General features: G+C 43.0%; 1 protein-coding gene across 1 annotated transcript; it reads right to left on the reverse strand.

Annotated features, from left to right (window-relative positions):
• Positions 1-580: 580 nt before the first annotated feature.
• Positions 581-12,482, reverse strand: LOC137952262 (uncharacterized). The gene is made up of 3 exons (XM_068799374.1): positions 12,115-12,482; positions 10,363-10,485; positions 581-1,059 (listed from the first exon to the last, which is right to left on the reverse strand). The coding sequence occupies exons 1-3, from the start codon at positions 12,338-12,340 to the stop codon at positions 905-907; spliced, it is 504 nt and encodes a 167-aa protein (XP_068655475.1). The 5' UTR covers positions 12,341-12,482; the 3' UTR covers positions 581-904.
• Between the last annotated feature and the right edge of the window lie 556 nt (positions 12,483-13,038).

Here is a 13,038-nt window from a genome sequence, read left to right on the forward strand (position 1 = left end):
AAGAGAACATTGAAGAATCGTTGGAAAAGGAAAGAGGGTAGGGTCATAGCTGGTTATCTAACTTTGCATTTTTTGGAGTCAGGTTTAGAAGTCTCAGGGCTAGGTTAAGTTTTTGGGTGAGAGTTGGGTGGAGGAAAAGGTAAGCAGGGTGGTATAAAAGAAGAAGACTAAGCCTTTTGGTATCAACATGTGACTTTTCTTCTTGCTATTGTGATTTTGTTTTGCATTCTAATCTGTAAAATAATCCACTCCAATCTGCATCCACTAATACATAAAAAGAATTTTAAATCACCCCATGAATGAAAAATATTAATCAATCCAACCTTGATAGAAGCGTCCAAGAACTATTTCTGCATGAAACTTTTTCTGTTTAATCCCCAAGTGAGATGAGAGGTGAAGGAAGGTTAAATTTTTAAGGTTATAATTAAATATCCATAATTCCAAATTAATATTTGTGAAGACCACCCTTTGCAAATTGCAGCCCCTTCATGGGTTCAAGTAAGACAGATTTCTTCTCCAGATAAATAAAAAATCAATCATCATTAATCTTCTTTACCTGGCCAATCTTGCTAACTGGTAGAGTTTCTCCTCCAAGGTGCTTCAGCCTGTTGATCTTAAAATATCTTTTTTTCAGATGGCACTGCCATTAAACTCTTGATTGTTTTATAAAAACGTCTGACAAATCCATTTTGAAGTTTGAGCTATATTTCACAGATAAAGAGTATTCAATTTTTGAACAGCAGAACAACGATCAAATCCGAATCAATGAGCATGAACAGATTGACTGGCTGTCAACAAGTGAAATTTTTTGGTGTTCCCACCTTGTACTCTTACCAAGGGGATATACTAGAGTTGCATCCGGGATAACTTGGTTGTGAATGAAGAATAAGCACAGGAATCAGTGTTACAAGGGCTCCTTGTACGGCAACTCACAGGCGGTCATTGGTTTCTTTGGCCTGTATTGACCAAGCATTTCAGCCACAGTCCTACAACGGCATCGGTTTCCAGGTCTAATCACATCGCCATAGACAGCCATCTCAATGATATCCAGCTCTTTATCTGAAACACGGAGAATACTCTTTTGGGGGATAAACAGCATAAAATAGACAAATACTAAGTGGCAATTAAAATTCACTGGAATGGTCAATGTAGAATCTCATAATTCAGAAGAAAAAAACAAAAAGTGGAGAAAGAGAGGAGAGAAGTTGAGAAGGCTGCATAAAAGTAGCTGCATTTGTTGGAATCAGAATTCGACCGCAACCTTCTTTTATTCTCTCTTACCTTTCATCCCTAACCACCTTACAACGCACTCACAACATATCAAAATAAAATAAAAAAATAGTATCAATCTGTTTCTAACAAAGACAAAGACAACTGAAAGGAGATACAAAATAAAATGACTATTATACCCATAAATATTTATTTCAACACTTCCTTTCAGGCGGAGTGTATAAATTCACATCCTCCCAGTGCCTTGGTGAACACATCTCCAAGTTGATCAACAAACTTTACATAGGAATAAACCACTGCACCACTCATTACAGCATCACGAACAATTGATATTCCGCTTCAATATATTTAATCCTGTCATGGAATACCGGATTGCTAACAATAAAAATGGCAGCTGGACTATTACAATTCATCACCATTAGACCACTAGTGTCACGCGGTCAGATTCGGGCTAAGTCCGTCTCGCCCAGTGGAATATCTACCCCGTGCGGCCTAGCTCTTCCGAAGAACTAGTCAGCCTCCTTGAGCCTCGGATCTTCCCACCGATACTTCACACAAGAAGTTGCAAGCCAAAAGGGACAACGAAAAGACCAAGATATAGAAGAGAAAAGCCTACTTTGTATTGAGAATACAAGATTACAAAGGGTGGCCAAACACTCTTGAAGGCCAAGGCTAAAAACTCTCTCTATACACTCAAAGAGCAAAGAATGCTAAGAATCCGAAATTCCTCCCTTTTACAATGGGAGAGGCCCCTCCTATTTATAGCCTCCTCCCCTGGGCTTTAGAAGGCTCAGAATCCGTCCTGGTCCTTTGAAACGCCCAGAAATTCGCCAGATCCCGAAAATTCAGTTTCTGGCATCAGGGGCGCCCTGGTCAGGCGGGCGCCTAGCGACCTAGTCCTGAGGAAACCCCATTTCGCGTGCGACTGGAGTCCTGGTAGCGCGGGCGCCTCAGGAAACCCCATTTCGCGCGCGCGCGCCTGCACCTGGAGTCCTGCTCGCGCGGGCGCCTGGCCTGCCGTGCGCGCCTGCGCCTGGAGTCCTGTCGAGCGCGCGTTGGCGCCTGGCGTCCTGAGGAAACCCCATTTCACCCCGCCTGGAGTCCTGGTCGCGCGCGAGCAACCCCATTTTGTCCCGCCTGGAGTCCTGGCCGCACGCCAGCAACCCCATTTCGCCCCGCCAGAAGTGTCTGTTGGCGTGTTACCTTATGTCTGGGCTGGCTGCTGGGGTTGTTGCGTACCTTGCTGCTTGCCCATCCATTTGGCAAGCGTAAGTACGTCTTCTTTCGCTGCAGCTGATTCCGGGCCGGCCATATGTGTGCGCCCCTCTGGGCTGTGCCATTGCACTTGGCCTTGGCCGTCGTTGCTATTGCTGTGCACTGGACTTGCACAGTCTTCGGCCTTGGTGTTTGGCCACATCATGGCTTCATGCCCCGTCTCATACTCCCACCGCCATAAGGCAGATGCCCTCGTCTGCATCCCCTGGCGATAGTGGACCCCCTCCTTCTTGGATTGCTACAACTCGGCAGTGTCTTGCCATGTTGTCTTGCTTTCCGGTTGACCCTGCCACTTTGCCAAGTATTACGTCCTCCGGGGCTCTCCCCTTTGGCGCTCCTCTCGGTCTTTATGTGCTCCATTTGGCCGTCAGTCTGAAGATGAAAACTAGTGGAAAAATTTTGAGTAATTCCCAATAGTTTAATTAACTCGGTCCAGAATTTTCTTTTGAATCTGGGATCATGATCAATGATGATCGTTGTGGGCACACCCCAGTGCTTCACCACTTGTGCCATGAAAGCTCGAGCAGCCTCCTCTGCTGTACAATCACTTGGCACTGTTATGAATGTTTCGTGCTTCGTAACCTGGTCCACCACTACCATGATAGACTCAAGCCCTTCTTTCTTGCGCAAACCAGAAAGGAAGTCCATTGAAATAGACTCCCACGGCCGTTTTGGAATGGGCAAAGGTTGTAACAAGCCTCCGGGCTTTCTTTGTTTCATCATATCTTGATGATAGATAAAACATGTGTACACAAACTCCTCCATATCGCTCTCCATGTCTAGCCAATAGTACTGGCCAGAGAGCAAGGCCAACGTCCGTCTTTGGCCTGGTTGTCCTGCCCACCAAGTATCATGGCATTCCCTCAAGCGGTCATGCCATAGGTAATCGTACTTAGGCACATAAAGTCGATTACTTTTGGTCTTGAGCAATCCGTCGTCAAGCCATAGTCTTCTCCTCTCACCCAAGGTTGCAACTTGTACAATGTTGTAGGTCTGGGCGTCTTGGTGAAGTCTAGTGTGAATCTGGTCTAGCAACGAAGTACCAACATGTGTAATTGCTGCTAAGACTCGTAATCGCCAAGTCGCATTTTCCGTTTCTGCAACAAGATGGTCCTGCCTGTGCGCAGGCACGCCTTGCACAAAGCGCATGTCTCCTGCGTCTATGTGTGCGTCATGCGCCACATCAGGTTCTGCTGCTACCGCACCGCGCGTGGTGCGCCTGAAGCAAGTGCCGACGCATGTGCTGCACGTATATCCGTCTCGCGCAGCTGCTACTGCATCGCGCGTGATGCATGTGAAGGGTCTGCCGCTTGCCGCCTCACACCTTGAGGTTACTGAGCGTTGTTCGCATAGCGCCACACGCACCTCTGCCTCTGCTGCACGCACGAATTCCGTTTCTGAGCGTGTTCCGGCAATGCAATCTGGTGTTGTGTGTTGTATATGCGCCAATACCCTTGTGCCCTTTTCTCCATCAAAAGGCATAGCAGAATCCGTTTTTCTGCTTAAGGTATCTGCAACAGTATAGGCTTTCCCCAACTTGTACCTCATCTCAAAGTCAAACTCGGCCAAGAAAACTTGCCACCGAGCTTGCTTTGAGCTGAGTTTGCTAGCATGGAAGTATCCGTCGTCGAGCCAAAATGTTCTCGTCTCATACTCCCACCGCCATAATGCAAACGTCCTCATCTGCGCGCCATCACCATACGCCACCCACTCATGGTTGGCTTGCTGCTTCTGCCAGCAGTTTCTGGAACGCAGCACTGGATATGGCGCCTTTCTGCTGTCTCTCCCAGCAGCACCGGATCTGGCATCTCCATGCTGCCTCTCCCAGCAATTCCAGGAAAGCAGCACCGGATCTGGCGTCTCTCTGCTGTCTCTCCCAGCAGTACCAGAAATGGCTCCTCCCTTCTGCCTTTCACAGCAATTTCTGGAAATGGCGCTTCCCTGCTGCCTTTCCCAGCAGTTTCTGGAAAACAGCACCAGATCTGGTGCCTTGCTGCTGTCTCTCCCAGCAATACAGGAACTGGCACCTCCTTGCTGCCTTTCCCAGCAGTTTCTGGAAAACAGCACCAGATTTGGCGCCTTACTACTGTCTCTCCCAGCAATACAGGAACTGGCACCTCCTTGCTGCCTTTCCTAGCAGTTTCTGGAAAGCAGCACCGGATCAGGCGCCTCTCTGCTGTCTCTCCCAGCAGAACCGGAACTGGCACCTCCCTGCTGCCTTTCCCAGGAGTTCCTGGAAAGCAGCACCGGATCGGGCGCCTCTCTGCTGTCTCTCCCAGCAGAACCGGAACTTGCACCTCCCTGCTGCCTTTCCCAGGAGTTCCTGGAAAGCAGCACCGGACCGGGCGCCTTTCTACTGTCTCTCCCAGCAGAACCGGTCTTGGCACCTCCTTGCGAACCTTCTCCATTTGCAAGGGCTCTCTCGCATAGGGTGAGTCTTGCCCCCACTCCTTTTTCGATGGTCTTAACATCTCCGTCCACTCTCTGGATTTCAGTTCGCATCACTGCCATGGCACTATGTACGTTGTCCAAAAACCTTTGGGACCAGTTAGGGACAGGGTGTAGGCCATGTGCAATGTCACGTACGAACTCCTCCAGTCTTGAAAGCTGATTTTTCAAGCTAACAAGCCTGGACTTGAAATCACCAAAACGTAAATCATTTTCAGAGAGTGTTTCCATACCTCTTGCTGCTACTTCTCCACTTGTGGACGTCATGGATGGAATGCTGCTCTGATACCAGTTGTCTGTTGGCGCGCTGCCTTGTGTCTGGGCTCGCTGTTGGGGTTGTTGCGTACCTTGCTGCTTGCCCATCCGTTTGGCAAGCGTAAGTACGTCTTCTTCCACTGCAGCTGATTCCGGGCCGGCCATATGTGTGCGCCCCTCTGGGTTGTGCCATTGCACTTGGCCTTGGCCGTCGCTGCTATTGCTGTGCACTGGACTTGCACAGTCTTTGGCCTTGGTGTTTGGCCACACCATGGCTTCATCCCCCGTCTCAACTAGTCTGAAAACCAATCTCAGTCAATACAAACCTCACTCAAAGAAGCTCTTTCATTATATGAGTCATAGCCTTGTATTCTACCTTTGATCTCAAATTAGCTACCACATTTTACTTATTACTCTTCCAACTTACTTAGTTACCTCTAACAAATACACAATATCCAATAGCAAACTTTCAGTCTGACTTGACTCTACATAGTTAGCATCAGAATACCCTACAACCTACAGTTCATCATGTGGCTTTTCCAGTTACCTCTTCAGGTATTTTAGGATTATTTGGACCTGCCACTAAGGGGATTGTCCTTGAATTCTCCATAAACTCGTTGACCACACTCACAACAACTGCAATATTTGGTTTAGTCACAATTGCATATGTAAAGCTTCCCCATGAGTCTTCTATACATCATCTTGTCCTGAACCACTAAACTATCCTCATCATAAAGAGGGATTCACTTCCATGGGAGTCTCAACTAGTTTTTCCCCTAATAAACCATACTTATAACATATCTAGTGACATGTTTTTTTGTGACAAAACAATTAGGGGCTTGCTTCTAGCCACCACAATGCCTAGGAAGTACCTAATGGATTCCAAATCTTTTGTCTGAAAATGACTTGTGGCCTTCTTCAACCCCTTTGTCATCATTCCCAATCAACACAATGTTGTCCACATATCTACCAAGCCCACAACCCCAGATGGTCTCTTCATTACAAACAAGGAATGGTCACAATGACTCTACAAAATCCAAAGGGTATGATAGCTTTGCTTTTTCTTTTTTTACAAAGTGGAAATTTTATTAGAGAAAAGAAAAAAGGAACTACAAGATTCACAAGTGATTAACCCACACAACTAGAATAAGTTCACAACCAACCACCATCTTGACTATGGCCCATATTGGCAAAAGCATCTGCCTTTGAGTTACTTTCATGGAGCACATAAGACCACTCGAATTGCATTTGAGTGGTGAAGATCTCCAGTCTGAACAAACTGCTGGTCAAACCGCCATAAACACTTATTGCTACAGCTAGCCCACAAAATAATTGTTTTGGAGTCACCTTCAACAATCCCTGGGCTAGAGAAGTGTTGTTTGACAAATCTTCAAACCATTAAGGAGGATAGACACCTTAGAGGAAGTAGAATTTGAAACACTCAACAGCCCAAAGTAGGACAACAGGGTTTGTACTTCGTGGATCAGACCTGTGTAGAGGTCAGGATTCCCAAACAAGCTCTCATAGAAATTTAGCTTGAGGCATCCATCTAGAGGGAGGATCCAACCTGAAATGGAGACAAGCTTGTGAGGGAAGTCGGCCACCAATGTTCTCCAATTTTCCCAGATGACTGCTATAGGAAACTCATACAAATCCTGCACCAGTTTTGATTGCTATAGGAAACTTGGGAAGACACTAGGTACCTTACAGGGTCCCCCATACATTTGAATGAGTAACTTCAAAAAAACTTGAACTCTTGTGACCCTAACTTGAAGGAAAAAACGTTTGACTGCGCTTCCCAAGTTGACACAACTCACATTGAAATGAAAGATATTAAAGCAAAGAAGAAAACAATTGATGGAGTTGTCTTGGAGATGGACGCCCAAATACCACATGGAAAGGGAAGTTGCTGCTTTTAGGGCTGAAGATGATCGAAGCTCCTCTTTTTCACGCCCTGAACTAATAGTCTTCCTCATTTGGAGGCCTTGAAACACACAATGAGTAGGGAAGAACATCATAGTGTAGTTTAAACACTTAGTATTTTGACTAACAAATAATAAGTTAATAGGAAACTTGGGTACAAAAATAACAGAGTCTAGTGACATAGAAGGATAAGATCAAACAACACTTACCCACTAACATGAGAGGAGGATCCATCAACAAAGTAATAAATTAAATAAAAGACCCATAGATGTAAAGGGAAGACATACCTGACATGTGCATAGAAGCAATTCAATCAATCACCCACATGGCACTAGGGGTCACATGAAGAGCAGGCATTCTTACACTAGCCATAGTGGTTGTGGCTGAAGACTTGGCTAGATGCATAGATGCATAGATGTGGAGGCTATGGTCAATTGCCCTAAGGGCTAGACCAACTTGTGAAGTTCATCAGGGATCCCTGGAAAAATGCTTGTCTCACCACTTGCCAGTGCGTCACCACCCTTTGGAACACATGAAATTGCCCATACAGGTTTCTCAAACTTATCCCAAAACTTGTCAAAAAAGTGAATGCTTTGCCCACAATGAGCACATTTGCTATCACCGCAAGCTCTACCTCAACCAGCACCGTCTCCCTAGGGCCTTGACCACCCCTTCCACAACCTCAGGTTGTCTCAGACTGACTGGGAGTTGAATTGATGTTCAGGGCAGCAACATCGGCCCTTTTGTAGCTTTGCCCCTTAGAAGCCACAACACTTTTAGAACATAGAATTTGGTTGGATTCCTTTTCCAAATTAGGAACATCATATGCAGCAAGTAATTGTGCCGGATAGCACTAGGCCCCAAATCCTTTGAAGTCAGACCACTTGAATCTAACTCTCCTTGTGAAGATCATCAGCATTAGTAGTAAATGGATGAAAACCACTAATCTCTTGAAGAATACCCTACATCTCATTGTAATACTCCATAACCGTGCAATCACCTCAACTCATGTTACAATACTTACCATAACAAATCATATAACTCTGGACAGATTGCTTTGCTAAACAAAAGTAGACAGAAAGAACTTCTAGACCTCCTTCGTAGTTTCAAACCCCATGACTTGATTACTTATAAGAGGTCCCATGCCATAAACCAACCATGTCAAAATCTTGCTCTCCTCAGCCTCCAATTCTTCTATCATTAGGTCTGGAGGATCATGCCAAAGATACTTTACTTTTCTCGTAGCCTTAAGGAACATTAACAGACTTGAACCAATTCATAAAAATTTACCAAGTGAATTTGACAAAGTTGATTTGAATAGGACTAGAGAACTTAGATTCAAAACTCTTAGAAGCCCTTGAAGGGGTAACAACCCCTCTAGAATCAGCCATAAGGCCACACCAACTTCAGCACACTAATAACAATGGACACAATCCAACAACCAAAACATCATTGTAGAGCAGTTTTACAACCTGCACAGCTCTAATGGACCCCAAATACATGCACAATTCGAGCACAGGAGACACTAATGGTCACACAAGAATAAGAACCAACTTTAAATAGACCCAATATCACCACCAGCAACTATTAAAACATCAATTTCAGCCAAGAAATGGCTGACACAGACACAGACTTTGATTTGGGTAAGTTTGTGCAAGCACAAAACCAGGAAAGGAACCAAGAAGAACCCTCTAGGGGCACAAAATCATGTTAAAATTGCTCAATCAGTAGTATCAACCATCAACTCTAAGGATATGACACCAAAAAAAAAAGGAAAAATATCTAACTTTTATGTGTACCCAGTAGAGAAACTTGAAAAAACTCCTTCTGGAATTGGCAAACTCGAAAGAAAAGAATAGAGGGTCGAAACTCTCCCACATGCAGGAATTGTGCTCTAATACCATGTAGAATCTGATAATTAAGGAGAAATAAAAAGGAAAAGAGAAGTGTTGAAACTTAGGATTCCATGACGTATAATCACAGTAGAAAAAGATTATGGGGTGAGAAGAAGAAGAGGAAGAGGAAGAGTTGTGGAGAGAAGGTTTTTGGAGGAGAAGACGAAGAGTGACGAATTTGGAGAAAAGAGGAGGAAGATTAGGGTAATGGACTTCTCCAAACCCTTCCCCTTAAGTTGTATTATAGATATCAAAAGTCCTAATATTACAAGAATGCCCTTCACCCTATTAAGTGTGAATAAGAGACATAAATCATAAACTAATTACATAAGTGTCATCTTTATGAGATGACACTTTATTTACCATCATGCCACCACTATGTGGGCTTGTGGGCCTTTTCCTTGGTCAGTGGCCTTGAGCCCATCTTCCACACACTTGGACGTGTGGGCCTTCCTTGGTCGTGTGGGCTTGGACTCATCTTCCAACACTCCCCCTGAAGTTGGGGGTGAGAGAACATCATAAATGCCTAGCTAGCTATAAATGGTGTGTAGGATCTTCCTGTATAAAATGGCAGTCTATTACATCTTCCAACAAGAAGAAAGAGAGGAGAAAAGAAGATGAGAAGGCTGTGCAGAAAGGGTAGCAGTCACTAGGATCAGAATTTGACCCTGACCATCTTTTATTCTGTCACTTAAAGATACTTACCTAAAATGACAAAATTACCCTTTCTTCCTACTTATAACACGCTCATTACTATCAGAATTGACACAGAAACAGTATCAATTTATTTCTAATAAGGACATAAAGACAGACATAAAGACAGGGTTAGACATATTTCAACAGTCAACAAGTTAGCCTAGAGTCCAAATATAAGGATTTACAAGATGCAGGATAATCCGAGAAATAGGTTAAGTCTAGTTTAAGTTACAGGGGTTCAACAGTTCTATGGAAGAAATGAAATGCAACTGAAAATGAAAATTAAATATTTAAGCACGTGTCATTCATGATACAATGCATAAAAAATTCTTAATAAAGGTTTAGCAGTAAGTCCTATTAAGTAAATGGAAGATCCCATCTGAGACAATTTTTCTGGGCAAGAGGTTCATAATATTTGAATCTAGCCACATGATGACGACAAATCAGACTGTTCACAAAGAAAAAGCCAGACATGTTCAAATTTTGGATTGTAAAATACTTCCAATTTAGGATTTGTAGAAGAGACAAGCTACTCCAGTTAGATAAAGATTTGATTCTTGCACAAAAAAAAAATTTAAGTACAATCATCATAAGGAGAAAACTTTTCTAACATCATAATGCAAGCTGGTGTCCTACATACCAGTAAACTTGATATCACATGAGAAATTTTCAAGTTCAGATCTGTCCAACCACTCCTTGTCAGATTTAAACCTGTTCACCCTGGTTTGAAGGATTTGACAATTCTCTGCAGAGGATTCTCCACCTGAGACATAAAACAAGTTGGCAAAATAAACTACATCAGTGGCCATAAACCAAAGACAAGCAAATTCCACTCATCTAAACGATTTCCAGAAAGCATCTACTTTCATGACAAAATCACAAAAACTAGCTTTCCACAAAAAATACGCTAATTCAAATTTGTCAAAGAAATCCGTTTCAATATAGACCCCACACTTTGGCACAATATGACAAAAACTAAAGCCATAATAAAAAAGTAAGAAGGAGAACAACTTTCAGTTTTAAATCAAAATAACAACTTTATTACCGTATTTAGAAGTAATAAAGAATTCAAAAGTTGGGACTTAGGAGCCAGATGACCAAGAGTTAGGGTATGTATTGTTTGTAAGCTGTAATGGATTTTTAAATGGAATAAGAGTAAAATATTTGAGGAAACATGTTTGCATAAGAGAAGTACGGAAGAAAGTGTTTTTTGGGTAAAAAAGAAAGAGAAAATTTTGGATGCCCTGGCCTTCAATCATGAAGAAAGAAGTTTGCATGAACAGCAGCTCACAGTAAAATATTCATGTGTTTTGAGCTTAGCAAACAGGGCCAACACATACTAAACAACCTCCATAAGTTTCGAGGTGAATTTATGGAGACAGAAAATCGCATCTTCCTTCACTCTACTTTCAGCTACAAGGTATAGGACACTATCCTTAACAAAGTCAACTACAGCATCTTCCTGCCTAGCACCATTACAGAGCCTATCAATCATCAAAAATCAGGCCAATTTTCTACAGGTGATAAAGATCTATAGAAGGAAGCAATTGCTTCAGTACTATAGCAATTACAAAAGGAACATAATGCATGGACCTTCAATAGAAGTCCAAGATCAGTAAGGGGAGCAATAGAAAAGATTCTCCACTCCATTTTAACATGGGCACTTGCTCTAGGAACCCTTGTCCCGTTCCCTAGTTCTATAATCTGAGAAATTGGCAAGTCTTTTGCACTACAGGGATCAAGGGCCAACAGCTACGTCAGTTTGGGCTCCAGTACCTGAGGATTGGTTAAAACTAAGCTTTCATGGAAGCTCTCTCGGCGACCCGGGCCCGATGAGCAAATGTGGCTTTTTCATAAGTTCAAATAAATGAGCATCAGCAGTCTTGATATTACAACAATCTGTTCGCTACTCAATTATACACCATTCAAGACGTATAACTAGTCAATCAAGTACCAGTTCGACCAGCTTCCAATTAGGACTAGTCTCCCCTTTCCTCCACCCCGGTCTGCTTTATTTACTCCTAAATATTTCTTAATGCTGCTAAGGAACAAATTTGCAGTCCTCTGTCTTGGACCAGACAAATTGAGCAGAGCATCAGCTATCAGGCTGTAGACATCTACTCCAGTAAGGGTTCAGTAGAACATCTAGTCCTGCATTAAAGAAAGTGGGACCCGTTCAGTGCCATATGGTTTCTCAGAACATCTTATAAAACCCAGAAACTCCTAATCCATCTGAGCTATTTCTATTTCAGAACGTCTTGAAAGACTCCAGGAATGCATCGAAATCCCCTTCATGCAGTCCAATTTTACATCACAAACTATCTTAGAGGGCCCAAACAAGCAAATGCTTGAAACAATAAGAAAAGAGACTAAAGTAAGTAAACTGGAAGACCTTTGGAGTAGGGTATTATGTGGTCATATTCATAGCAGAGGCATCCTTGGCAGTTGAAGAAGCGCTTGCAAACAACATTTCCAGCAACATCTTTCCGCCATCGTTCTGGATGCCTACCAGTGACGAAGTCTGCCTTTTGCCAGCACAATTCCTTTGCCTTCGCATCAAAGAATCTCGGCCTTTCTTTGTCTTCTCTGGGTCCTGGCCCCGATCGAGGAGTACCCATTTCTTCACTGTATCTTGTAGTTTGAGCTCTTCAGACTACTTCCGCTCCCACAACTCTCGGAAAGAGGGAGCGAGCAACTGTTGTGATGCTATTAGATTATAGTTAGGTGAATTAGGAGTTTCTCCAACCAGGACCATGACCGAACAAAGACTGCAGTTTGCATACACCCTCAAATTTTTAATCAATTTGGTACCTTGATCTAGTCAAACTACGCGTAACTTCAAATAGGACATGGCCTAAATTATTCAAGGCGAGTGATTCTATGATATAGAAGCGGTTCAAATCGATTTAGTGATTTTGTTATCATTTCTATGAAAATTATATTAACAACTACAAAAACATTCTTATTACATTTTTAGGCAATTTTATAATAAAGTAGTAAGATTTTAACGTAAAAAATTCTTGAAAACCTATAATCGGCAAAAGCATTTCCTTCTCTTCCTGTTCATTTTCAATGGGAGAGGGGCGGCAGAAATGGGACCTGCACACAAAAATATGAACCGTTCATCTTAAATAAGAAAGGGACTTTTATCTAAATATTAGATTAAAATATTTTATTTATCTAAATAGTGAATTTTCAAACTTATTTCCTAAATTACCAGATTTCACTGTTTGAAATTCATGTGGGATCGATCAACTTCCCATGTCAGCAAAACTAGTACATGTGGTGCCACATCAGTCCGTCCATTAAAACCTAA

This window comes from Aristolochia californica, unplaced genomic scaffold, assembly GCF_029961685.1.
Source record: "Aristolochia californica isolate CCGP_79_NKW_82.1479 unplaced genomic scaffold, dmAriCali1.0.hap1 SCAF_15, whole genome shotgun sequence".
Classification (NCBI taxonomy): Eukaryota; Viridiplantae; Streptophyta; class Magnoliopsida; order Piperales; family Aristolochiaceae; genus Aristolochia; species Aristolochia californica.